We start from the raw sequence: 27,369 nt of genomic DNA on the forward strand, positions 1-27,369 counted from the left end.
AGCACATACTACAATGGGTGAACAACTGGCTGACAGGTCAAGCTCAAAGGGTTCTAGTAAATTGGGTTACATTAGGCTAGCAGGTAGTCATTCCTGGGATCTGCGAGAGCTCCATTTTAGTGCCAGTTCTCTTTAAAGTTCTCATAAATGACTTGGATGTAGACTAGGTGTTTTGAGTAAGTTTGCAGATGGCACGAAACTGGGAGCAGCTGTGGACTCCCTCAAAGGTGGAGAGTCCTTGCAGAGAGATCTTGACAAATTAGAGAGCTAGGCCATCAACAACAATATGAAGTTTCACAAGAGCAAGAGTCAGATTCTACACCTGGGACAGGGCAACCCCGTGTATACGGGGGGAAGAGAGGCTGGAGAGCAACCCCACAGAAATTTATCTAGGTGTTTTGTTCAACAGTAAATTGAGTATAAGTCAGTCTGCCCTTGCAGCCAAAAGGCCCAGTTGTATCCTGGGATGCATCAAACATAACACTGCTAGCTTGTCAAGGGAAGCAATTATCCTACTCTACTCTGCACTGGTGTGGTCTTACCTTGAGCATTGTGTGCATTTTTGGGCACCACAGCATAAGAAGGACATAAAACTATCAGAGAGCATCCAAAGGAGGTGGTGAAGGGTCTAGACGGGAAGATTTATCAGAAGCAGCTTGGTCTGTTCTGCCTAAAGAAGAGGAGACAGGGGGGGGCCTCATGGTGGCCTGCAGCTTCCGCACAAGGGGATCAGAAGTGAAGACGCTGACCCTGCTCTCTGGCAACCTGCAACAGGACCCAAGTCCTATTGGAATGGCAAAAAGCTGTGATGGGGAGGTTCTGGCTGGCTGTCAGGAAAAGGTTCTTCACTGAGAGGATGGTCAGGCACTTCAGACTCCTCAGGGAAATGGTCACAGCACTGAGCCTGTCATAGTTGAAGAAGCATTTGGACAACACTCTCAGATATATGGTCTGATTTTTGGGTAGTCTTGTGTGGAGGCAGGAGTTGGATTCAGTGATCCATGTGGGTCCGTTTCCACTCAGGATATTCTATGATTCTATTGATTAAAAACTGCTCACTGCTTGACTCCTAACATACTGTGTATGCAATATTGAATGTGCTAAATATATTAAAAATTATTCAGGCAGCTGAGTAAAGAAAGACAAATAAAAAGCAAAACAAAAAAAGAGAAAGTAATAGTTCCTTACTTTTGCTTCCCATTCCATTCCTGCTACAGAAATTCCAAGTAATATAACTACTGTGATGGCTCCTATGATTCTGATGTCATTCATTTCATCAATCATCAATGTCCCATTTTCCTAAAAATGGAAACAAAAAGTAATATACCTTTATCAAGTACCTATCTTCCCTATTACAGGATAGAAGTGTGTTGTTGAATACTATTTTAGACATAACCTCTTTTTCCTTTGTTTTATATCACTGAATAATTCTAAATGAAAATAAACAGTCATTATAACCCATCCCCAGAGCAAATGGCCTCTTCAACTGCCAGTGAAGAAACCAGCACAGTAACAGCTACCATCCTGCATCTATATATTTGTTGTTCACCATTACTCTTAATTCTTTCAATGCATTTCAAACATCTTCCCTTCTATGATAACTATAGTACAGTATTCATATCAAAAATGCAACAGATAAATTGGTTGTGTTTATTTTAAGGAATTGCTTTTAACAAACAAAACCCTTTTGAAAAAGAACTTAATATAAATTACTTTCAGTTAACAAGAAACAGCTAGCTAGGAATCTTAGCATTAATAATTTATGATTCTGAATCAGGTATCTATACTTCCACTCTTCTCAACAGCCAGCAGCTTGAACTTCAGAACAAGTTCTGCATTTTATTTTTTCAGGGAAAAATAGTGAGTAAAGTTCCAGTTTGAGATCAATGATAATTTCTTACATATCAACAAGCTACTGGAATACTGAATTAATTTATTCATAAATCAGTAGCAACCTTGTGCCTCATTCCACATCTTGTTAACTATGAAATCTTCTGCCATTAAATAACAGCACAAACCTGCATAGAGTACAGCATAATCAGTACAATCAGTGTTATCCATATACCTTAAGCAGCTCCACAACTGTCTCTGCAAAGCCAACAACATACATGGCTACTGCAACAGCATTGGCAAATGCAAAAATCAGTCCTATGGCACCACCAAATTCTGGACCTAAACTTCTGGAAATTAAGTAATATGCTCCTCCTGAAACGAAAAAAAATTGAACACACAAAAAAAACACCACAATAATCTAAGAAAAATGTACAGGCATCAGCAACATAGTGTTTACATGAACATGATAAAATTTATTCTTGTATCTTTCCTGATTTATTAGAAAAGAACCCTAAACACAGTATTTTAGGAACAGGCATGCTGAAGTAACACAAGTATATTTCAAGTTTCTAAGAAAAGGCACCAGTTTTAAGTAATCACCCAACTCATGTACCACATGATATTATTCAACTATGCAACCAGTTCCACTATTAAAAAAGACCAGTAGTACAGCTGCCCATACTTTACAACTTATTTGAAATTTAAAAGCAACTGTGCATAGTTTTACTATTACAGTTATACTGTACTAATTTACTATTACAGCTAGAGCTCAAGAAACTAGCCAAAATATACTGTTACAAACCCACTCAAGTCCCAAACCTACATGACTTCTTTCTTAAAGCATTGCTATCATGAGAATTCTCTGCTGTGCAGTGACATTGTCAGAACAATAACATGCCAACTCCATTTTTCACAATCTATTCTTAATTTCAGTTCTCATTCAAGAAGTGTATAGGTACCAAGCTGCAACATACTTTGCATATAAGAATTTCAGCCAGTAAAAAAAAATAAACTACCATAACTTTTTCAAAGGAAAAAATAAATTATTCTCTAAGAACTTCAAAATTTTGAATAAGGCATTATTTTGTAGAAGTGGTTCAAAACAAATGTCTCCCATTAGAATAGGATAATCTGATACATATAATGCAGTATACAAAAGTTTAGAAACTAAGCTTGACATAATATTAAGATTTATAGTTGATCTTTCCCATCGGGTCTGTTAACTTTGTTGCGGTGGTTTCTTTTTTCCTTTCTCTTCATTAAACAACATTAAATTAAAACAACAGAATTTCATAGGCACAGAAAAATGAACTACTTCTATTTTAATTCTACTACAACTTCTAGCAGTAGCCATCTTGTACCATCATGAAGTAGTTTGAGCGTGCCACAGGTACTGACCATTTACAAAACCATTTTATGGGAACTGATGACAACAGTGCATAAACTATGAAAGCAAATGAACATCACCACCCTCGGGAAGAGTTGGAGATGATCAGGAGAGTTTGGAGAATTTCTTTCGTGCATAAGAAAAGAAATCATGCTAGACCTAGAACATGTCCTGCTGTATGTTTACATATAGATATAGCATATCTCTTTATAGGACTTACTTCATTAGAAAGATGTATTTCGGGACTAGAACACAAAAGCAACACATCCTTGACCAGCCCATGCAGGCATAGGTGAATATCAAGACCCTGTTTGTTCCTGAAAATGTTTGTATTCCAAAAACTAAAAGAGATGTTTCTTCCACGTTACAAAAGAAAGCCACCAGTCAAATCAAGTTACTAGGCTAATTGTTGGTTTTTCATTACGTGACTGAAGTCAAATACAGAAAATTAGAAAGACTGTGCTCCTCAAAAAACTTAATTCCTCCCTATTTTTATCCGTTCTGTTCTTACTCCCCCGCTAAAAGAAAATGGAAAATAAATTAGAGACTCCATCTTTGAAGTGTATGCTTGAGAATGATAAGATACTTTAAAAGTTTTAAGAAAGTAGCTTTACCTCCTCTTACGAATCCATTTGTGGCTATAGCAGAAGTAGACAGTCCTGTAATAGTTGTCACAACAGTAGCCATTGCAATAACAACAACAGACAGACCTTTTGGAAAAAAAAAGAGTTTAAGGTTTAAGTCCAGCAGAATTCAAGCATACAGATCTTAGACTCAACTTTATCTAAAAAATTAGTCATCTAAACCTGACACAAGTTTATTGTATGTGGTCCTGTACATTCAGGGCTTCATTTCCCTTTTCTACTGAAGTGTACAAAACAAAACTGGATAAATGATATTTTCAATCAGAGTAAAAGCTGTACCCTAGAGCTTCAAAAAAACACATCCCTTTGGAAGGTGACAGATCTTTTGCAGTTCAAAGCTAACTTAAATAATTTTCTAAGGCACATATCCTATATAGGATATATGCAGATTTTAATAACTAGAGACCAGAAGTTTCTCTCTATGATTTATTGAAGACCTGAAAAGATCATTTTTAAAATTATGTATCTTCTAGGTAAATGGAAAGTAAGTAATTTCATATTGCTTAAACTTTTGATAAGGGTAAAATACTGACAATATTAAAGCAACTTTCTGTACCAGTGTAACAGCAAATTCAGGATGATAATCTCTTAGGTCACATTTCCACTGAAATAAAACTATTTAATTTTACACATACCTATCCCAGCTTGTCCTACAATCCATGATAGTCTGATGAAGAGCATCACACCCCAGATATTCAGCATACATCGTACCTAGGGTAATAGACATTTAATATGAGTCTTACATCTGCAATCATTTCCACTAATTTTTCATTTTACTTTTAATATTGTCTGACTTCTCATAGTCCTTTACCACTTTTCAAATTGTTTTACAAGAACAGATTCTTTAATTAGGGAAGTTAGATTAAAAATTAAAAGGAAACAATTAAAAAATTACTGCTTTGAACAAGTTACAGTTGTAGTAGTTCTTGATCAAGCAATACAAATAAGTAATTTAGACCCCAACCTTTAGAATCTAAAATTCATACTACAGAATACATCATTAACACTGTTATGTCTCCAATACTCTTAATTCAGATCTCCCACAACTCCTTTTTCCACTAAAACAACCTGCCAAATATTTTCTCCATTAAAAAAAAAACACCAAAAAACAAAAAACAGAAAACCCCCACAATTTGACAGCCCTTGAACTTTCGTATCTTACAATGGAGCTGTACACTAACAGGATGGGGAAGTGAGGAATGTAGGAAGAGTGGGGACAAAGTCTGTTTCTTCTTTTCCTCCATAAAATAGTTTGCAACATGCACAGTTTAGACAGAAGACAAGCAGCAGGTCTTGTGTGAATCTCTCATGTGGACAGTACAGCATCAACCCAAAAAAGTTTAGGTGGTCACTGAAGGTAGACAAGTGCCTCTCCAAACCATGGAAGTAAGAGTGTTTTCAGAGATTTTTATGCAGTCTTGCAAAATGCAAAAACACCTGAGCTAGAAACATTCACCTCAACAGCTAATGCCTATAAGAAACCACTAATTGTAATTTTTTTTAAATTAAAAATGTTGTAAATTTAAAAATAGAATTTTAAAACCTGCTTAAAACTTCTTAACAGACTTTGGAAGAAACTGGCCAGCAACATTTATCCCATGATAACATCTAATACCAGCTTCAAATCAGCATACAGAATATATACTACCAATATATCTTCCAAACTTTAATACTTAGTATTGTTGCTTACAAAAATAATGCAATACAGAATTTGGGTATAGAGAAATTCAAAGTAATTTTAAAGCAGGTAAGAAGCTGAACAACTCAGTCCGTGGTTGGGGTATATCAACAGGAGGTCCTATGATCTGTTAGACAGCTGCTGCCAGTACTCTTTCTCCCAAGAGAAAGGGTATGGCTGCTTCAGGTCTTGTAAGGAAGTTGCTAATGCACAGTGGAAGCTTCCTGAACTAAAATTAGGTATTCTGAATGCTTGAGTTCAATGTGTATTGTGTATTAACCAGTTGTTGCATTTGCAGCCTCCACTACAAGATCGTATAGCTTCGGAGAATACGTGTATTAATCCCATTTCCTCTCTGCCAAAGTATTAAAAAAATAAATATGTACTTGAAATAAAATCTGTTGTGTTACCCTTAGTTTTTCATTATTCTGAATGGGGACAGACTTGGATCTCCCCCCTCCAAAAAAAGAATAAAATTAGTGTTGAGACTTCAACAGCTTCGGAGATGACCACTTTGTAACAGGTTCAACAATATTTAAATACTTAATTCAAGCTTTACCATACACATGTAGGTCCTTTCCTCACGTTTTTTTTTTTTCTTTTTGCTTCTGTATAAGTAAATAAGAAAGATCATTTTAAAGTCACTAAGGCACAATTTATCAAACTTACCAATACACCTTTTATCCAGCCAAACTTGACTACACCTTTGCTATCAGGTGTATAAGTGGCAGCTGCTTCCCCAGCAGGAGTTCCTTCCTCTCCATTTGCATAGCCATCTTCAAAGGGTTCCTTAGGAAAAAAAAAAAATATTTCTTCGAGGTTTAACAGAGTACAGAGGCAATCTGATACTCAAGTTTTAAAAATAGTGTGCTTGTGCAAACAGAATAATTAAAAAATGACAAGGTAGAAGTTACCATTTACATTCCTTTTACGTGAGGCACATCTTAACGGTTTTCAATGAATATACACCAAACTGAAGAGGATAACTTCAGTATTCCTTTTCAGTTACCAAAGTTACCTGCAAACAGTTATCACTCTGAGTAATAAATATTTTGAATTGTGTCCTACAGTTATGGATTTTTTTTTCCCACAAAAAAATATGCAATTTCATATGCAGTAACTGCTACCACATGGAGAGTTTTATTTCTTAATATTTATTTCTTAATCTGAAAGCGTACTACCAAAAGTTACTGACCCTCATCTACACTATTTCATGTAGTCTTAGCTGTCAGTTGATCAATTTTTCAGTACACTGACTTCCCTGTAAATTATTCTGCTATTCATTGTAAGATGATGCTGCTAAAAAGGAAGGTAGAAGAATGACATTTTAGGAAGATGGAAGGAAGAGTAGTCTGCTCTCAGACATCTCAGCATTGTTTAAAACAGAAGGATAACAGACAAAGTATCAGTCCCATGCAAAAAAATGGTTTGTGGCTTTTTTTTTTTTAGTTTAACTCAGACTTACAATGCAGAAGCCTTAACTGTTTGATGTACATAACTACATACACGTAAGTGTGCTCAAGCACACACTGTAGGCTTGCTCTTCAAAAAACAGTTTGTTTTGCCAAGCCAAACCAACACCTAAGCATTTAAGCCTAAGTATTTCCTACACTTGCTGTAAGAAACCTTCAGAAAGGACTCTAGGCGAAGTATGTTAGCTATCCAGGGCAACAAGTATATGGAATGAATACACTAGAAAGAAAACTGAGTGTCATTCAGAGGGTGCTATGCAACAAAACAGCTTCAGCAGTTTTTGCTAGGCAGCCTGCATCTTAGCATGCTTAGAAAACATCTATGCAATTAGAGACTCAATCCCAGTGAGGTAAAAGGCAGAACTTACATCTGCTAAATAAGACAAAATAAGACTGGGCACAGTTTACACTTTCAAGATATATATTAAGTGCTAAAGGCACGCAGTCAGGAAGTTTACTGTGAAAAGCTCCAAGTTCCTTTCTGATGCATTAATATCAAATATGTCATCAGCACAGATGTTTCCCAAGGAAACATTTACAGAGCTGTCACTTACAACAGGTGTCACCTATATTCCTTAATAATTAGAGGCAAACACATGAACAGATTAAAAAATATAATTATGTTAACCTCACTCGAAGATTGTTAGCTCAGATTCATGTCTGCTGTTTAGTTCAAGTACATTGTGTCATAAAATTCTCAAGAAAACAGATATACCTGCAACACATCTGGATATCCTGCGTGGCATAAGGTCTCTACCATCAGGCAAAATTCTCATCAGTTTACAGATCATTATCTCTACCAGAAAGCTTTCTTAAACAGTTGGCTTTCTTGTCTCAGGGAAGGAGGTAATAAAAACACAAACCCCAAACAGAGGGCAAAAAGAATCATTAAAGGAAATTAACCAGCTTGCTGAACTGCACTTCTTCTAGACAGAGGAGATCTAATGGATGTAACTTCATGGGAGTTTTGTATAGCCTTTGAACAGATCAATCTATCTGCTGATTACTTGCATTCAAGCACTCTAGACTTGAAAAAAAATCAAGCAAGAAATGGTGGGTGATCTATTTGGAGTGGAAAAAAAAGGTGAGGATCAAACAAGAAGGTCACCAGTACATCACCATACCACAACACTGAATATTCTTCATAGACTTCATTCTAGCATCTGTTTGTCGGGAAGCAGAATATCTACTTTTTCTCTAATACCTACAGCTACAAGCCACCATCTGGTTTACTGAACCTGTGCTGACCTGCCCAGGCCAGAGCTGAAGAAACAGAAAGGCACCTCACCAGGCTTGTCACTCAGCTCAGACACACATGAAATTTATGATGGAAAAGAGTAAGTCTACATACTGATATGTTCTAGTACACTTGAAAACTCTTCCTTCGGATAACTTCCCTAGAAACACTGGAATACATAATTATTAACAAAACGCTCAAAACTCTTTCTAGGTATTAATGTCTTCCCTCATCGAAGACTGCTGTTTTCTCACAACACTTCCCAGAATTGTCTCCCCCCTTCTCCACCATCCTCTCTAAAACTGAGGAAAGGAAAAAAGAAGAAATATTAAAAGCAACAGACAGACTACAGCCATAAACAGAAGCCTAATTTCCAGGATTTTCTACAGTGATTAATTTTTTTTTTTTTTTGCGCTATTTGAGTTTTCACAGCCACAAAAAACTTTTGACAAGTCAAGGGAACAATACAGCCTCCCACGGCTGTGGGATGCTCACTAACTCAACGGCACCCTTTGGGCTCTCCCTAACACTGGGTTCAGGGTAAGGGCACTACTAGACTTTACAAACTACTATAAGGAACCTTTTCTTTCCTTAGACTCTATTTTGCATTCTTTTTTTTTTCCCTATTCTTTCTTCAAAAATAAACCTATGAGAAGCAAACATTTAACTTCAGCTCCAAAAGCCTGCCTGGTGTATTTAAAAGCTGCACACAAAATGCTTTCATACTCTTAAGTTGGGGTATGAAGAAGTATGACAAGTATATGAAAGAGTATTTTATACTCTTATCTGTCAACCAGAAAGAACCAACTGCTACAAGAACAGATTTGGATTGTGTCAAACCTTCTTATTATGTTATGCTGCTTTATCATGTGAACATTTAATACGATGCATGGAAATTTGTCAGTGTCTGCAATTTAAGCTCTTCATGGGCGTTCCATGCTGAACTGCACACTCCCATTGTTGCTAAACTGAGCGACCACAGTAACTGGAGAACACTGAGGAATCTCGAGGTCACCTTAAAACACTTTCAAACAGAGCTCAGGAAACAAGTCCTGAAGTCCCACGGGTAGTTTAATAAACATGTTCACAACCTTGAACCAAGACCTCCAACCAAGCACATAATTGTGTGACTGTACATTATTATTCTTTCACAGAAAATACACATTGCCATAAGAAATCACTACACCACATTTGCAATGAACTCAATTTTCAAGTCTAGCATTCAGGGAGCACTGTTATCAAATATACAGTTTTTAACGCTTTGGCCAAGAAAACAGCCAACACTGATAACACCTTTTGGTATTACAAAAAGGCATGTCATGTTTCCAGTAAGAAACAATAAAACTTTTTTTTTTTTTTTTGAAAAGGTTAGTCAGGGGAGGACTAAGCTAGAAGAAATCAGTATCCATCTGTACCAAAACATTGATACCTTATATTCAACTAAGGCAGTCTATACTGTAATAGTGCATCATAACATTTATTTATTTTGTCTGAAAGTGGTTTAGTTTGCTTCACATTTAGGTCTTAAGAGAAGGCTGAGTGTCCTACTGTAAGAGACAGTTACATATTTCAGCAAGCTGACCATGGCTGACCATGTACTGGTAGAACCTGCACCCATTATAGAGCTGCACATTTTACTGTAGTGCATCAGCCTGTCTTATTCTGAAGGAGATAACAGCTCGTAACTGATATTTATCAGTTAACAAGATTATTTTCAAGCTATTTACACTATGAATACAAGAGAGTTTTGTTCTGTATGCCTTGTCGCTCTACACTATGCAATATTTTTTTTTTATAGAAAACTATTTCCAAGTGTACAAAAACAAACTTAATAACTGAAAGGTTATTGCTGGTTATCAGTGCTAGTGGGTGCCCAAAAAACACCAGTGAGAATACAGATATTACAAAGCGTGGGCACAAAAGCATTCAACTACACAAGGCTCCAAGTTTAGCCCTTTAATGCCAGATTAATAGAGCACCACTGTGGTCTCAGCTGTAAATAAAACAGACAGTATTTTTCATGCTTGTGGTCATTTTTAGTCAAGTCACTGAGTGAAGAAAAAAAACTCACAAGCACTACTTTAAAAACAGCAATATGTGTATAATATCTTCACAAACAGTAAAAAAAAAAAACAATTTGGTAATGTGGATTTTGAGGCAGTAGAAGAGAAGGAAATGAGAGGAAAGAAGATTGTCATTTCAGATCACAAATGATCTTTTAAACACAATTATTTATCAAAATACTGTCTTTTATCTAAGAAATCTACAGATAGAGCCAGTGTTCACTTGCACTAAGGAAAAATAATCTACATTTACAGGCTGACAATTACCATACATTGATAGGATCTAGCCAAGAAACAGTTAAATTCTATTCCTACACACAAATCTCCATTGCTAAATTGTTCAGTGGACTGTAGTACAAGATAATCTACTATTTCATCTCCAGTACTGCTTCATAAGTATAACAATAAGTTATTTGTACCAATTATGAATAGCCCACATATTTATTAGAAGTGCATCAGAAATGAGAAACAAGTTGTTATCCAGAAGAGACTTCAGATTTTTCCACATCCAGCCTGTAACATACTGGTGTCCAGAAAACTCTCTCATCAGCAAAATTATTATTCAGATTTACAGTGAATCCTGAAACAACCAATAATTGTTTAAATTATGCCGCTTTTTTATTTGTGGTGAACTTATCTAGATTCCATTTTAGGAACAACATACTGAGGCTTTGTTGCCCTGAATGGGGTGGTACCAGAATGAATGTACATGAAGTCATTTGCTCTTCTGTCTTCTCAAGTATTGTTGTATGGAAGACTTGAAAAAAGGACAAGATGGCTATTAAGTCTGTATTTAAGACTACCTGTTTTTGGACAAGATCTTACTGAAAATTACTTTAGTCAATTATTTCTCTCAATTGCTATTGATTTTTCTTACAATGCATTTGATTTCTCTGTACTTTGAAAACACTGTTTACATGCATACTGAAGTCAGTGAATGAAAGATCAGGAATTGTCAGGTAGCAAACAGTTGCTGAGCAGTAGTTCTGTAAGCCTGAACATTACTAGATTGATTTTTCAAGTTTACAACTGGGTTGTTCTAGGGGAGGGAGGAGAAGGGGTACTATTATATTAAGAGTACACCACTTATCTTTGATAGCTAGAAAAAAAGAGTTAGTTTATTATATCATAAATGTAAAGAAATTCCAGATTCTGAACAAAGGCTTTATAGATTCTTAACTTCTTACGGAATGTGAGTTCTCTTCCTCCTGGTGTAAACACCATTTAGGTTAGGAAACAGAAAAACATTGACTCAAATTTATGCCACTACAAAATAAAACACGATACAATGTTGAGTTTAGATCTGATACCACATGTTAGTTCCAACTTGAATAATGTTCTGTCAAAAATACTAGGGTAGAAGTAGGTGGTTGCCACTCCCCACTGCTCTTTTTCTCCCCTCCACAAAATTCTTGGCAGAATAGTTAAATCTTACAGGTTTTTATCCACATAAAATCTGTACCTACAGCCTTTAAGTAGAAGCCCACAGATTAATAATCTGTACTTTCTTTGTGGTCTGCCTGATTTAGTGTGCTCCAAGTCGTGAATAACTTATTTAACTAATTCTTCCTATTCCAGTTACTCTTGTGCAAGCAGAGGCCAGAGAAGCACTTAACTTTCTTTTTTCTAAATCTGACGAATTACTGGTTTAGCACATGCCATAAAGTATGGGTTTTTCCTCACACTAGTTCCTTAGGCTCCAAAATGGCAGCTTTTCCTTGTCTTAGCAGGATATGGCAGTAACATGGACTTAATTAGCTAGTACTATCAAAGTGTCACAGAAAACCAACAGAGCCTCACTTTTTCAAACTCCATTTTCTGCAGCAATATTTTAAAGTGGCACTCAGTGATATTTAATCAAGAGAACAGTTGCTTGTACTCAAGATTGCCTTCTATTGACATATTCTGGCATTGAGCATGGTAGTTTGGTCATTTAACACACCTCCTAAAGACAGGACATTAGGGAAGCCACCTAAGATCAGTCCTTTCATCATCTGAAGTATAGGCAGGACAATTCAGTTTAACATCAGGTCTCCTGTTGTCACCAAATACAGCCAAAGCCTTGACAAGGTGACTAAGCTTTTATCTTCCAATGGTTTTGTGTTTAGAGATGTTTTCAACAATCAAAGTGGAATTCTTCAGGAGAAGGAGAGACGTTCACACATCTGCTACTGCCCTTCATTGAAGCTTCCAGAACAATTGCCAAGCTGTTCATGACCATAACAATTTATTGTTTTCTCTTACAAAAGCTCAATTCTACTTGCACTGCCACTTCTAATAAGCTCATTTTTGTGGCAGGAAGTGATTGGTAAAATGTATTGATCTAGATGTAGCATGCCAAGAGTCTCAACAGTCAAGGAATCCATCTCATGCAGTGATTATACTCCTCAACAGCCCAACTCTAGCACAAAATTTGCCACTATGGAAAAGAGAAAATTTTCTGAACTAACAGAGCTCAAAAAAAATGAGGGGAAAAAAGCTATTCAACGTTTGTCTTACTCTTCTCATTAAGACATTCTATTGCTAGAGTACAGATAAGTGAGAGATCAGGAAGAGTTATCAAATAACAGCAGAATTACTGTATGTTTTGCTCCAAAAAAACACCAAACAACACATTTCCCATGATTTTTAATGACCATAAGTCTTCTCTTGCAGGAACAGACCTTCCACTTCCCCTTCTGCAATGAACTTTTGGATTCTGCCTCCCACTTCACTTGTGATGCTTCCAATGATCTAACAATTTATAAGTGCTAGATGTACTCTACATACAGAATGACTACATAGAATAATCTTGCTGACATACATGCTTGCCTCTGATGCAACACTGACAACTTCTGTACCAGTACAAACCTTTCACAAATGTATTTTAAGTGTGATACCACACTGGCAAGGAGTAAACTTGCTATTAAATATACACTGATGTACATTACGCTATCAAGCACCTCTGTTCTTCAAACACTGCATTTACAGTATGCTGACAGTTGCTTAATGTTTTAATGGTTTTATCTTCATAGTTAGCATGGAGAAAGAAGTAGTATTGAGATTCCTTTCCAAAACTTGTGAATCTCTGAAGTCATTTTGTGTATATTGTTGTCCAGGGACACAAAACAGTCCTGCAATTAATATGCATGAGTATTTTATCTAGAACAGTATTAAATTTGACTGTCTGCCTGTGAATGGAGAGTATTTAGGTAATTAAATATACAGGAATGAAAACGGTTCTCAAGTCTTTCACATGATCTGGTAACGCTGACCCCTATATTTAACTGTTCCTTCAGCCTACTAATGTTCAAAATGGTTCAAGTACTGTTGTTAACTTTGGTCGGGAGACAAACAACAAATCACAGCAAGTTTTTCATACTCAACTTGAAAAACACATCTGCCAAGCCCGACAGTTTTAAAATGTTCTCTGTAACATAAACAAAAAGTTTTAAATGGAAAGAAGAATTGAAGACAATTAGTTAAAAAATATTTTACTATAACCTGGTTAGGGAACAATCAGTACTGGCATGGGCAGTCCATTTTGTCATCTATTAACACTAACAATACTGTTGTAGACAAACAGCTATTTTCTTCTCTCTACTGATCCGTTTCAGTAAGCCTTTCACTTATGCCAAAAGGAGTTTACCTAAACCTCCCTCCCATTAAGACCCCAGAACTGTGGACTATGTATCAATATTCAGACCTGGTGGAAGCAGTTAGTTCTAAATAATAAATTGTGTTGAAGCATCAAATGAGGCAGAAGAATCTTGTTTGAGTTTCTGTTGTATTAATTTCCAGTTTCTAGCTCAATCTCTGTGAAAGCAAGCTAACATGTTGGGAAAAAAAAACAAACAAACAAACAAGTGCTGTCTACATCCCTCATTACCTGTGAAAAACACTTTTCTGGCCTACCCTAATAATTTCAGAGAACTACCACCTTGTTACTCAGTAACAGTTGAACAGAATAAAAAAATAAAACTAAAGAAAGTGTCATGTAATGGGTAAATCAAGGAAAAAAATTGTGGTACACCTGCACTTCAAACACTGCATACAATTCTAGTTGTTCCTCACCACGCCTGTTGAGAAGAGGATGATGATAGATTTACCATAAGTTAGCATATAAATTGAGAACTAGTATGCCCTACTTCAGATTAATGTTTCCTAATAGCCCTCAATCTGAGTATGAAAGTAGGCTGTCATATTTTTACACCTTCACACATCACTAATCTACATCTTACCTACAGGTGATGATGACAGGTATATTTGGTACTTCAAACAGGGTGATAATCCAAGCAAACACCATTATCTTTTCAGTTTACTATTGCTACTCAAAGACAGTTTCCACAGGCATTTAGAAGTTTTACAAGTCCCTGATATCTCTTTAGTTAAAAATGAACTTGCCAAGTTTACAAAAACAGATTTAGATATTCTGTATGAGGACGTGCAGGAGTTGAATTGGAAGCTTGAATGGTTATTATGGGTACCAGTGTGTGAGGGAGGGAAAAACCGAGCCAGGTAGCACACGCAAAAGAACACAACTGAAGACATGCCCAAGATGTCTGTCCAACTAAATGCCTCTTGAGAATTTTCTTTAAAAAACAAACTAAAGAACATACACCTTCAAGGAATGCTGCAAGTTACTGTACACTGAATAGCAGTTGACTGCAGTTCAGAAAATTCAGCAGTCAATGCCTGGCACATTAGGTACTTTATTGCTTGGTTTTAAGCCAGGAATGAGTTAACAGATTTCCTACTAGAATTTATAGCTCCCACTTCCAGCACATGAAATCCTGCTACTATACACCATGATTTCACTATCTTTACAGTCATGACCTAGAAGAGACTACTAAACCATTAAAAGGCACCCAGAGGTTACCTACAGCAACAGGAGATAAATCACCTAGATGAAACACTTAAAATGCAGATTTTCTTCCTTGGATCAAGCATGAACACATTTGACCGCTGGATACTAGCCTCAATCAAAGGAAGTCATTTCCAAGTTTGCAGCCAAAAGACAAAAAAACTTAAGTGCTCTGGCTACATTACCTTCTCTACAATTACATATTTAAAATATAGCAGCAAATACTTTTGGCATCCGCTTCTAGAGATTTTAAAAGCGATTGCAACAAGCACAGAACATTAATGTTATCTTAAGCTGAAATTAGTCTGTAGTACTTTGATTACAGTGGAACAATTTTGAACACAGAAGAAATTTATAGTTACAATTAACATGTCAACTGAAGAATTAGCTAGCTCCACATCTCTGCCATCAGCTTGTATTTCACTGTCTTGCAACTCAATACTGCTTCTAACACAAACATTAAGCAATATGTGTGTACTTATTCACAGATGTATTTTCTGATTTTCAAATAGATTTTTACTTTAACAAATAGAGAATCATCTATTTTTCCTCCCAACTCTCACCAGTTGTTGGAATTATTAACCAGGCTAGCAAGATCAAGAAACTTACAATCAAGAAACTTACTTAGACAGATGATTTCAACTTAGGAGTTAATCACTGTACTTACAAGGTAGTGTACTTACAAAAGGATAGGTGACTTGTTTATTAAGCTTACCATTACTTAGCATTACCATTATATCATAACTTACCATTACTTAGATGCATAAATTGTTATTGAACGATCTTTGATACAGCTTAGAAACCAACCAATGGCTACAGACTTTTCTCATTAGGGAAGTGATTATGATCCTCCCCTCCAAATACAGGATGGATGCAAGCTGAACTCTGAGGTACTTTTATTTGAAGAAAAAGGTCTGCAACCAATTCAGAAATAAGTAACAGCAAACTGCCCATACTTAAAGAGTACTTGAATCAGCGAAAATAAAGAGAATGTGATCTTTGACTGATCTTACCACCTCAAAAGAAAGAAGTGCAGCAACAAAAAGGGGGCTGCAGGATATGACATAACTTGCCCAAACTACAGAATTCAACTGGAGCCTGTAACAAGCCTTACCTGTCCCTTGTCATTATTTCTGTGGATACTTTGCAAAAAACTCCTGAGAGGAGAAAAAAAATCATGACAGAGACAGAAGTAAGAAATATTCCACAGCCACTGACTTGTCAGGTCATTAACAGACATTAAAGCACTGCATAGTCTTCCAAGGTTGATTCCCAACCTTTCTTCTGGCCTCTTTTGTATTACTAGGAATTTTGAGGCTTTCCACACTTTATAAGAAAAAAAAAATCAGACATTGCATTGCTTTCCTAAATGTCTCTTCAAAATAAAGTCTCTCTCAAAGTAACATGTTTATCAGTGCATCTGTAAATGGTGACAACACCAATACTATTCGATCTAGCTGTCTTAACGTTAGCATAGGAAGTTCAGATTCAAATCTTTTCACTCCATTTAAACTTCAGTAAATTGAGGACTAGCTATATTGACAGAGGGAAAGCACTGAAATCTAGATATCCATGGAGATGTTGAGATTCGAAAGGCTGCAGTGAGCATACAATGACTGACAGAATCCTTTCAAGCAGTTCTTACACATGACATGGCACCAGTTTTGTTGACATCTGCAGGAGACTAGACTCTTTGCTACCTATCTGAGAGACAAATAGTATTTGTTTCTATAACAAAATCACTGGAGGTTAAGAGCATTTTTCAAAAGCATCAAGATAAAGAAAACTCTCCACATCTTCATTCAAACATCTCTCCATAAGGACAGGATAACACGAATACTCCAAGCCAGCTGATAATACTGAAATGTAAGAAGTGAGAAGAGACCTCCATGCAGCAGCTGTACAATGGGAAACCATGGTAAACCTACAATGTTCATGCTTTGCACTTCCAGAAATATTATATGCAAAGTCATCCCTTCCTGACAAGGAATGGTCTGCCATCATTTAAAAATATATAGATATAAATACATATTTTAAATCTTCCTTTGCCAGGAAGTGTCTAGACATTCAGTTAACAGGAAATTGCACCATTAAGTTAGAAAAAAACAGAGGTATGGCTTCCTGCACACACGCAGGGGTAACCAATCCATCAAGCTTTATGAGGAAGAAGTGCATGTAGCTTCACCTACATGCACTACATGTACAAGAGTCATGACTGTGATAGATCATCATAGAAGTTCCTGTTCTTGTATAAACCTAAGTCCTTTTCAATTTAGATCAAACCTTACCCTCTGTTTAAGTCTTGATTGGGGAGCACTAGGCTCTTTTGGTGAAGAACATCCAAGCTGGAAGCTAGAATACCTTTCCAGTGCCCTCCAAAATCATACTAGTTCCCCTGCTACACCAATGAATTTGATCCTTTCCAGAAGAACCATTACAACTAGTGAATGATTATCTAAATAATTATTCATTACTGTCCACTGTCATACTCCTCTGACACAAAAAGAAATGATTCCTTGGGAAAATCAGGTTCTGAACACACTCAATTTTCACTTGATCTCTGAAAAGACATGTCTACTACACAGAACAGTTAAGAGACCCTTCACGTTTCATACTATTTTCTTGTTCTCCAGAATGAAGCAGATGCAGCATTTAACTGCATAAAGCTGAATCAAATCCTATTAGCAAGCTACTTGCATAGCAGTTTTGCATACTTGAGTAGTTTGAGAATCTCAGTGTTCTGTCAATAAATACAAAGGAGAATTCTTGTTTCAATCTTTCTGAAGAACTTGTTTCCAATTCAGCAAATTCCCAAGGCATCTTCTGCATTCTGTACCCTTCTTCCCCCAAAAGGAAGATTTTTATAATTCTTGCTGTTCACTTTCCAATTGCCATGTATTTCTGACAAAGAGAACATGATGCACTTCCCAGTCAAGAGGTGGGGAATGAGGAGCAAGTATGTTACAGTACAGACACAACCTTATAATTACATTTAGAAAGTGACTTCTTAAAAAAAATTGTAATAATTTGTTAAACAAATATTAAAATTTTATTATTACAAATAATTGATTTGTAAAAAAAATTGTAATAATTTCTCAAAGTTACATTTAACCTATTTTCTTATGACAGCCTAGATAGCCCACTGAAGTAATTAAAATCAGTTGGACACTGACTGAATTTTTAACATCATACCACAATGTGGTAGATACAGCTAATGGCACAGTACCGCAAGCCAGCACAGAGCTGAGCTGGTACATTCACACAGCACTGCACTTGTACTGGCACAACATTGCATTCAAGTCAAGTTGCCAAACTGCTTACAGCTCCAAAGAAGATTACTTGGAATGGTTTTAGGGGTCTCTCTACCATGTAAACCCCTTGGAGTAAGTTGAAACACTAACCTGGCACTGACATATTCTTCACAGCTGCAACATATGTTGCTATTTCCTTTGAATTCAAAAGCCTGAATAATCCAAAATAGAAGCAGTTCATCTGAAGAAGAAAAATTAGCTGGCAAGAATGAAGACGTGAGATGAGCTTCCTTGTTAAAAAGGCTTCAGACAGACTGGATTTTTTTTTTTTTAAACTCACTACATCTTTAACTCAGTTAAATTTATCAGACAAAAAATGTGTTTTATGGAGAAAAAAAACAACCAACCACAATTCATTAAGTTTATCAGGTCTAATCAGCATGCTGAAGTAGAGAAATAAATCAAAGATGTTCCACGTGCTCAAGCTGTAAGAACTGGATAAATTCCAAAATACTGAAAGGCAAACAATTCTAAGTCCACTAATAAGATTTTTGTTTAAAAATAGTTAACAAATGAACACATTGTAAATGCCATTACCTATGCCAAACAGGGGCATGAGGGGTGGGGAGGAAAGGAGGGAGGGAGGCAGCACAGGGGAAGCAGACGGGTTTGTGGTTGCCCACATTGTTTGAGTATTATGTGGAACTTCAGGAAAAAATCTGAAGGATGCAGCTGAAGATGTAGTATACTGGTTTGAATTATTCTGAGATAGCGATCTTGCCAACCTCCTTCTCTGCAAGAATATTCTTCAGGAATGAAAGTCAGATGATGTCTAATCAAGTACAGTACCAAATGGGGAAAAAGTTATACTGCAGATTAATATTCACTTCATATCACCTCATTTTTTAACCAGTTATGATGTAGCTTATGCTGAAAGAAAAGCTACCTAGCCAAATAAAAAATTAGTGCTGCTCTTTCACGTTCTGGTCTTGAATGTCTTACTGATACTGATGATATGGGAGCTAAGATTGGCTTATTAAAAGTCAAGCTGCTCTGAACAAGCACTGCCTCTTTCCTTCCTTCTCTAGTTGCACTCCACTGGAAAATTACAGTGTCGTCTCTTCTTTTGACATTAGTGCTCAGGGGTTTCAGTGTATTGCAGTAATCTCCAAGGAGGGATGCACACAAACCAATGTGTGTGCAGGACGATCCACCGGAGTGTGAGAATAAAGTATTTTTTCGTAATGTTGACAAACAAAATTTAAAACTATTGTTGAAGCAGTTTTTCTCATCTCCATCTCATCCTTTAACTTCTATTTATGTGCATGTTTTATAGTACACATAATATTAGTAGAGGAGTACATGTGTGTAATCTACAAATTAACATATATTGGGGGTGCATGCTCAACACTTTTTTTTTTTTTACTGACACAGTTGTGCCATCAAAATGAAGACAACTCCTGTTTTGTACCAGGGCACAAACCCACCTCATGCAGTACAAGATTTCTGCAGTTGGAGGGTGGGGGGAAGGCGGGGGGGGGAGGGAAATAACAAGGTAGGGGTCGCTTTCCATAAACCAGACTGGTTTCCAGATCCAACTTTAAGCTGTATAAATACAAACACAACCATGAGAATAGAGCAGTTTACACCTTTCAGCAGCAGCCCACACTTGCATTTTCAAACTATATCCTGTTAACAGCTCAGTTATTTCTAGTGTCTCCGGAACAAAGCAAAAACAACAGTATGAACAGTATTAGCTGTTTGCTGAAGGCTGAAGACTGTACAAGGGTTTTGTTAATCTACAGGTGTTTTAGACTAAAGACATCACACAGATGTGATAAAGAGATTCATACAACAGATCTGAAAATACAGATGGCCCTTATAAAAAACCCTAGAGGACTAATATGAACAACTACTGCAAACAGGAGTGATTAATAATATCATTTATCACCATGACCCTTGAGGTGCAAAAATTGTGTGGTACCAGAATAAGTAAAGTGATGATTCTCTACATAGATTAAAAAACAAAACAAAACAACAACACTGAAAGACCGTTTTGAACACAGCTAGTAAAAGCCACATCTGAGTGCAGGTGCACAGAGCTCACTGTTCTTCAAAAAGTGAGAACGAGAATAATTACAAATGAAAAGTTTCTAGGATGTCTGAAAGCATAATGACCAAGCCTGAATAAGAGAGCTTCTCATGTTTCATCTTAGTAAGATGGAAATTCAGAAAGAAATGCAATTCCTTACAAATATATAGAGCAAGAAAGAAAAGAAGCTATTTGAATTAAACCACACCAGCACAAGAGTTAAGAGGCCCACTGATTGACTGGGGGCTTTGGCAATGTGCTGCAAAAAGAGTTCTACCTGCAAACGAGTTCCTGCCTTCTAAAAGGGGCAGCAGGGAGAAAGCAGATTTCAGACAGACCTCACATAACATGGTCAGCCTACTTAACAGGCTAAAATCATCTTTTAGTCTTCTATGCATCTTTAACCAGGCTGTCTTCTTTACAGACTACCAGAGAAAAGCACTAGAAAAAAGTTGGAGACACAGTAGCCATTCACTATCGCGGGAAAGGAATTCACAGGTGGCTTTGTGCTGTTTCACACGTCCCTGAATTAGAAATAACAAGGAAATAAATACTAGAAACAAAAACTTGAGCAAGGTCGAGATTAACTTGGCTGCAGTGTTAAAGATGAGTTTTGCGCAGTGGCCAATTGCTGGCTGGCTTGAGGTCAGTGTCTGAGGGTCTCTAACCATTGTATGACCAATTCAGGCACATGTACAGCACATGGGGTTACAGAGAAAGTATATGTAGTGGAGAAAAAACAGCAATAAAGGCCTTCTGTTCAAGAGCCATCAGGAGTCTGTGTCTTGCATCCCTTCACACCATTTTCAAGAGATTACACATTCTTTGTTAAGAAGTAGTGCCATATGCATCTGAATGTTTTAAGTTAAGAGCTTTCAACAAAATACAAATCAAAGACTGAAGAACAGTTACAAGGATCAGTAAACCAACTTGAGTAAAAAAGCGAGAAAGAGTGAATCTTGCATCAAGACAATCAGTAACACTATTCCTACTCTTGTCTCCAAATTCAAAGGATAGATGCATAGATTTATTTGTGGCTGAGGAAGCAAAGTTGTGCATCTAAGTGTCTTTTGGTGTGCTTTTCCCCCTTTTCCCCGTTTACTTTAGGCAGGAGAAAGATCTTCCTCTGAGATCACCATCTTATAGCCTGTGAAAGGAACCAACTAGTACTTTCAGTAAGTATTTAGTGAACAACAGAACAAAGCTACCAGTAGAGGGCTTGGTTTACATACCATCTACTTACCACAGCTGTAAGTGACAGAACAAAAGGCGTTATTAAATCAGAATCATTCACAGACTTAAGTTTCTTGTTCCAAAAAAACAAACTCCCTAATTAAGGCAATGCAACATAAAAAAAAAATACAAATTAATGCACAGTAACGAATAATTTAAACAATCAAATTCTGAAAGCTTTAAAAGCATTTGCCTTCCAGAACTGTAAGGTCTATATTAGAGCACAGTGATTTTTGTATTGAGGAAGACAAAGGCCTACAGAATGCATTCTACAGGCTGTAGGCTTACTTACAGTCGTTGGCAAAACTACTGAAACATAAGAAGAAAAGAAAAGCTAAGACACTTTAGTCTTTGTTGTGACTGAAGGAGATCCTCTCAGTGGATCCTCCTCAGGGCAGTGCACAGTGTTGCAACTGCAACAAAAACCTGCGCGGCACAGTATGCTGTCTCCCTCCCACTTCTTTGTTAATGATAACCATCCTCACAGCTCTACATCTCTGGAGACCGATGCTCCTGCAAAGCATCACCTTATCTACGACATTAGCAGCTGTAACAGTATGACAAAATTCCCTCTGCCATCTCTCTAGAGGATGGAGAGATTAATGTACACCAAGTGGGTAAGCAACGAACTGATCACCGTGCCTATTTGCAGCCACTGATAAGCAACAAGCTCCTCACCTTAAATTTAATGTGAGGGACCAAGATCAGTAGCATGCAATTCATCCACATGAGTACTGGAGCATCTCCCACCTGTGTTGCCACAACCAGTTTTGAGAACAACCCCTTTCTACTCTAAGAGTTTCAGTTGCAACACTTGAGGTGGTTAGAAACCTATTCTATAGTGACAAGGCAAACTCTTGTGTACATGTGTATCTTCCTCAAACTGCATCATCCCCGTGTTGGGCTTTTCTGTGAGAACAGAATGAGAAGAACTGTTAGACATATGAAGTTTGTAAACAAGGCTATGAAAAAAAAAAAAAAGTTATTTAATTGTTACTAGCACCAGCAATACTGTAACTCTGCCTCTCAACATGTGTTTACCTTTGAAGCCAGTGTACACTGCAAGCATCCTGCAAGGTGAAATAGCTAAATTCAAAGCAACAAACCACATGGCTGGTGAACACATTTCAATCAGTTGTGATGCAAAATAATTGCCCATCTTGATGCACTGGATCCAAGAAGCTGATCAGGACAGAAACCCAACAACAATTCCCACAGAAAAGCAAGTATTTTGTGGGTGTAAGTATAGGTCTTTACTTAGTCTAAATTTCATTCAGTTGGACCAGAATGTTTATACTAGCTGCCCCACTAAGCCTTTGACATACATGCTGTACAGGTAAGCTAGTACAAAAACCCACAGCTAAGGAAAGGGGTTAACTTTTCAAGTTTCTAAGAAGGCGGGGGGAATTACTTATTTTTTAAAAAGTCTCTTCTTCACGTGAATACCTATCCATACTGCATATCAAATTAAGGACATTTTAGAAATTAATACTTAAAGTTAAATAATGCTTACAATGTAATTGTTTTGAGAATGATTCAGTAATTAAGTTGTCCACAGCTCTTCTTAGCTACAACCCACCAAGAAAATTGCATGCCATCCTTTAAATTAAATACAAAGAAATTACAGACTTATAGACACTTATAGAAAGTGCAGTTCCAGACTAAGTCTGGTTATGCACCAAAATGTCTTAATGGTATCATAAAGAGCTTCCTTAACTGCTATTGTGTAAACACACTGAATAAGTACCTGCCAGGCTCAGAATTTCAGGTTATGTTTTGCTTACTGAACAGAGTATCTAATGAACTTCTCCCTTCTACTCCTTCTCATCCGGTTAGGAACCAGGTATGACAAATTTGAAAAAGATTCACTGTGTTTCTGCGCAGATAGCATGGCTTTTTCTTTACAGCATCTCTAGCCCCAGGCACAAGACAGTGATCGTCCATTTCCATTCCACACCAACTCAGAGAATGTCATATAACTCAGTCATGAGAAGACCTAAGAAGCAACAGTAATTCACTGTTACTGTTTGTAATTACTCCGATATCTAATCTTAATTGTGCCACAGAGATACTTTCCTGCAACTAACAATCGCCTTTATCAGAGCCACAGTTTCAAAAAACCACAGCTAAATAATCAACAAAAAATAAAAACACTAAGTCAGTACAGACGCGCTAAGCCGCCTAACAACGGTGCGAGGGGTCTCAGAAGACATTTTCTCACGGGCTTCCACCTAGAAGGAGCGAGAGGCAGGATGGAAAGAGTTCTGGGAGCAGAGCATTCCTCGCCTCATTAGGATGTGGCCCACATCGCTCCCCTGTGCCAGCAGAAAGACCCGCTGAAATGTGTGCTTATTACTAGCGCGCGGCCAAGCGCCCCGATGCTGCAAGAAAGCAGCGCTGCGATGGTTCCACGCGGCTCATCACCCCAAAAACACAGCGGGTGCAGCTTCGCCCGCAGCCTGCCCTTCAGCACTGCCAGCCTGCGCAAACGGGCTTTGCAGGGCAGCTGGAGCCGGGCACGCTGGGCTCCCAAACCTCCCCAGCACCCCCCCATATGGTGCAGGGTGCCCCCAGTCCCCTCCCCACGAGGAGGGGCATCCCCAAAAAGCAGGGGCCGCGGAAAGCCGGGCGATGCGCGCGTTGCCGCCGCCTCCTCCTCCTTTTTTAGCACCGCTTCCATCGCTCGCAGCTCCCTCCTCCCCATCCTGGCGCCCGCCGGGGGGAATACCCACTGCGGCACGGAGGGGGGGAGGGAAAAAAAGACATATATATATATATATATAAAATGCAATGAAATAAATAGAAGGAGGGGGGAGCTGGAGGAAGGGAGCCCTTCGGCCGGCACCCGCAGCCGGCTGCCCTGGGAGCAGCGCCGCCAGGAGGCCGAGGGGTGCCCGCGGAGGTGCGGTGCGAGGCGCAGGGCGCTGGGCAGCCCCCCCGGCGCTCACCTTGTCCAGCTCGTCGTGCAGCTCGGCCAGGCTGGGCCGGATGAGCTTCTCGCCCAGGTCGGCGGCCGTGTGCCGGTAGTGGTCGATGCGGGGCACGGCGTCCATGGTGTTGTGGCCGAAGGTGCGCAGGTAGTAGGTGTTGGTGTGGGTGTCGTAGTAGTAGTGGTGGTGGCCGCCCGAGTGCAGGCTGCCCTCGCTCAGCACCGTGTCGCCGCCGTTCTGGAAGCTGACGTTGGCGCCCTCCGAGCTGCCGCCGCCGGGCTCGCCGGGGCTCTCGTCGCCGGCCGACGGGTCCACGAAGTTCACCCGAAAGCGCCCCTTGGCTTCCTCGCCGCCTTTCCCCGCCGCGCCGCCTTCCCCGCTCGCCCTGCGGGGCTCCGGCTCGGCCGGGCGCCCGGCGGCCTCGGCCACCAGGTCCACCTGGAAGCGGCTCTGGCTCGGCGTGGGTCCCAGCGGTCTGCCCAGCGCATCGCCGCCGGCCGTGCCCGCATCCTTCCCCTCCTCGCAGCGCGGATCCTCACCCACCGCGCCCGGCACCTTCAGCTCGCCGGGGCCGGGGCCGGGGCCGGGTCCGGGCTGCTGCTGCTGCTGCTTTTGCTGCTGCTTCCCCTCCATGGCTGCCCGCGGGCGAGCGCTACGCTCAGCAGCAGCGGCCCCGGCTGCTCTGACCGCCCCTCGCGGCGGCGGCGGCTCCGCTGCTTTAAGCCGCCAACCAGCGCCCGGGGCTGCAGCGCGCCGCAGACAACGCCAGGCGCCGCCCCGCCGCAGCGCCAGGTGATGATGCCGCCGGGCCGGCCGCCGCCCCCCGCCCGACCCCCGCCGCCGCCCCCTTCCTCTCCCTCGCCCTCCCTCCCTCCCTCCCTCCCTGCCCGCCGCTCCCCGCCTTCCTGCCGCCGCTCGCCTCCCTCCTCCTCCTCCCTCTCCTCGCCCCGATCGCGCCCGTTACGCGGCGGCGCCGCCCTGACAGCGCCGCGCGGGCCCCGCAGGGGCGCCGGGAAGGAAGCGGCGCCCGCAGCCCCCGGCCGGGGAGGAGAAGGAGGAGGGGGAGAGGGAGGGGGAGGGGGAGGAGGGGCGGGCGGTGCGGGGCGGGCGGCGGCGGGGCTGGGGAACTGCGAGGCGAGGCGGCCGGGCCGCGCCCGCTGGCTTCCCGGCTCGGCGGGGAGGCCGCCGGCACCGCCAGCCTCCGCCCGCCCTCGCTAGGCGCGGCCCGGCGGAGCGCCGGCAGGCAGGGCGGCGGCCGCCGGCTCCTCGCGGCCGGCAGCGGCGGCGGAGGGCACCGCATCCGCCCCCCCCCCCCCCCGGCACCGGCACCGGCAGCGGGGCCGCGTCCCCCCGGCCCCTGCCCGCCGCACGGAGCCCGCCCGGCCGGGGCCGCGTCTCGCGAGAGGAGCCCCGCGGCCCCGCCGCCGCCTCAGGAGCCGCCCGCCGCAGGTGGCGGGTGCCCAACGGCCCGGCCCTGCCGCTGCCCCGGGCGCCGCTTTTTTTTTTTTCGCTTTTTTTTTCTCGCTCCTCTCGGTCTCCCGCGGCTCGGTGAAGGCGGGAGGGTGTGGGAGGGTGTGGGGCTGGCACGGGGATGGGAGATGGGCGCTGTGAAGCCGCTCACCCAGCGCGCTGCCCCCGGCGCAGCTCGGTGCCGGTAGCGTCCCGGCTGCGTCCTGTGCTGCCGGCCCTGCCCCCCGCTCTCTCCAGAGGTGTTCTTTCCCTAAAAGCGTACCCGTGCTTCAGTTTTTTTAAAAAATGCAACCTTTCTGACCTTTCCTTTAACCTCAGTCGGGTGTAGGTGTCTGGATAATCCATTAAGTTACTGCTGAGGCTGAACCTCAGTTACACAAAATCCTCCTGCTTCCCCCGTAAGACAGAAATTAACAGACCGGCCAACTCATCGTTCAGTTTTATTTTCCTTATTCTTGAAGGTAATAGCTTACAGAGTAGCGGGAGAGCTAGGCGACAGTGTCATCGTTGTCCATCCGTCCATCCCCACACACACCAAAAAGCACCTTCCTTAGTAATTAACAATCATTCAGCTAACATTCACAGCATTCACTTAAGTTAGTCCTGTCAAGCAGTGGCACCAGTTCACTTCAAGAACATTTTGGTTCGTATTTCTTGGTTCTAGTCGAATCTTTTTTTTTTCCTAATTGTGTTGTTTTGTTTTGTATGCTTTTTTTAAAAAAATGTTTTTCCTTTCTGCCTAGCAAAGTCTGATGGCCAACATCCGTTTTCTAGCTCACTGCATCTCTGATGTCTTACTTGAATTCACAACAAATTTGGTGACATAATCCATCAAAAAAGGGGATGGAGTTTGAAAACAAAGCTTGTTTTTCTTTCTTAACAATTACGTAGAGGAAGAAGTTTTTCAATTTTATAGATGAGTGCATAAAAGAGTTGAGGACACTTCAGTAGGCTGCAAAGGTGGGAACACTGATGCTTTTGTGAGTGTTTCCTGTTCAGACACTATTCTACAAAAGAACAGAAATCATACACCTCAGGTTTTTTTTTTTTGATACGTTTCTTAACAAACTCCAAAGCTCTAGAGAGTAACAGATAACAAGAAACAGTTTGGGAAATTTTCAGAGTGTAAAGCACAAACAAGAAAATCAGTGAGAGAACTGGAAAGTAAAAGGTTAAACCATGGGGCAATTTTGACTTTTGCCAATAGGCAAGAACTTCAAAAACAGTGGGTGATAA

At 40.2% G+C, this 27,369-nt stretch overlaps 1 protein-coding gene and 1 long non-coding RNA gene across 5 annotated transcripts in view; both read right to left on the reverse strand.

Moving 5' to 3' along the window:
* SLC12A2 (solute carrier family 12 member 2) overlaps positions 1-25,522 on the reverse strand; it is a 62,765-nt gene extending 37,243 nt beyond the window's left edge. For 2 of the 4 annotated variants that reach the window (XM_068665984.1, XM_068665982.1), the window contains exons 1-6: positions 24,682-25,521; positions 6,212-6,331; positions 4,500-4,575; positions 3,835-3,930; positions 2,066-2,205; positions 1,189-1,299 (exon numbers count right to left, since the gene is read on the reverse strand). In XM_068665984.1, the coding sequence (XP_068522085.1) occupies positions 1,189-1,299; positions 2,066-2,205; positions 3,835-3,930; positions 4,500-4,575; positions 6,212-6,331; positions 24,682-25,296 (1,158 nt within the window). In that variant the 5' untranslated portion in view covers positions 25,297-25,521. Of the gene's footprint in view, positions 1-1,188; positions 1,300-2,065; positions 2,206-3,834; positions 3,931-4,499; positions 4,576-6,211; positions 6,332-22,411; positions 22,478-24,681 lie in introns of those variants that run through there. The other 2 variants (XM_068665983.1, XM_068665985.1) reach the window with 2 other exon arrangements.
* Positions 25,523-26,562: 1,040 nt separating this feature from the next.
* Positions 26,563-27,369, reverse strand: part of LOC137847671 (uncharacterized) — a 38,148-nt gene continuing 37,341 nt past the window's right edge. The window contains exon 4 of the long non-coding RNA XR_011091025.1: positions 26,563-27,140. This is a non-coding gene — a long non-coding RNA (uncharacterized lncRNA). The remainder of the gene's footprint in view (positions 27,141-27,369) is intronic.

Source organism: Anas acuta, chromosome Z, assembly GCF_963932015.1.
Source record: "Anas acuta chromosome Z, bAnaAcu1.1, whole genome shotgun sequence".
Lineage (NCBI taxonomy): Eukaryota > Metazoa > Chordata > Aves > Anseriformes > Anatidae > Anas > Anas acuta.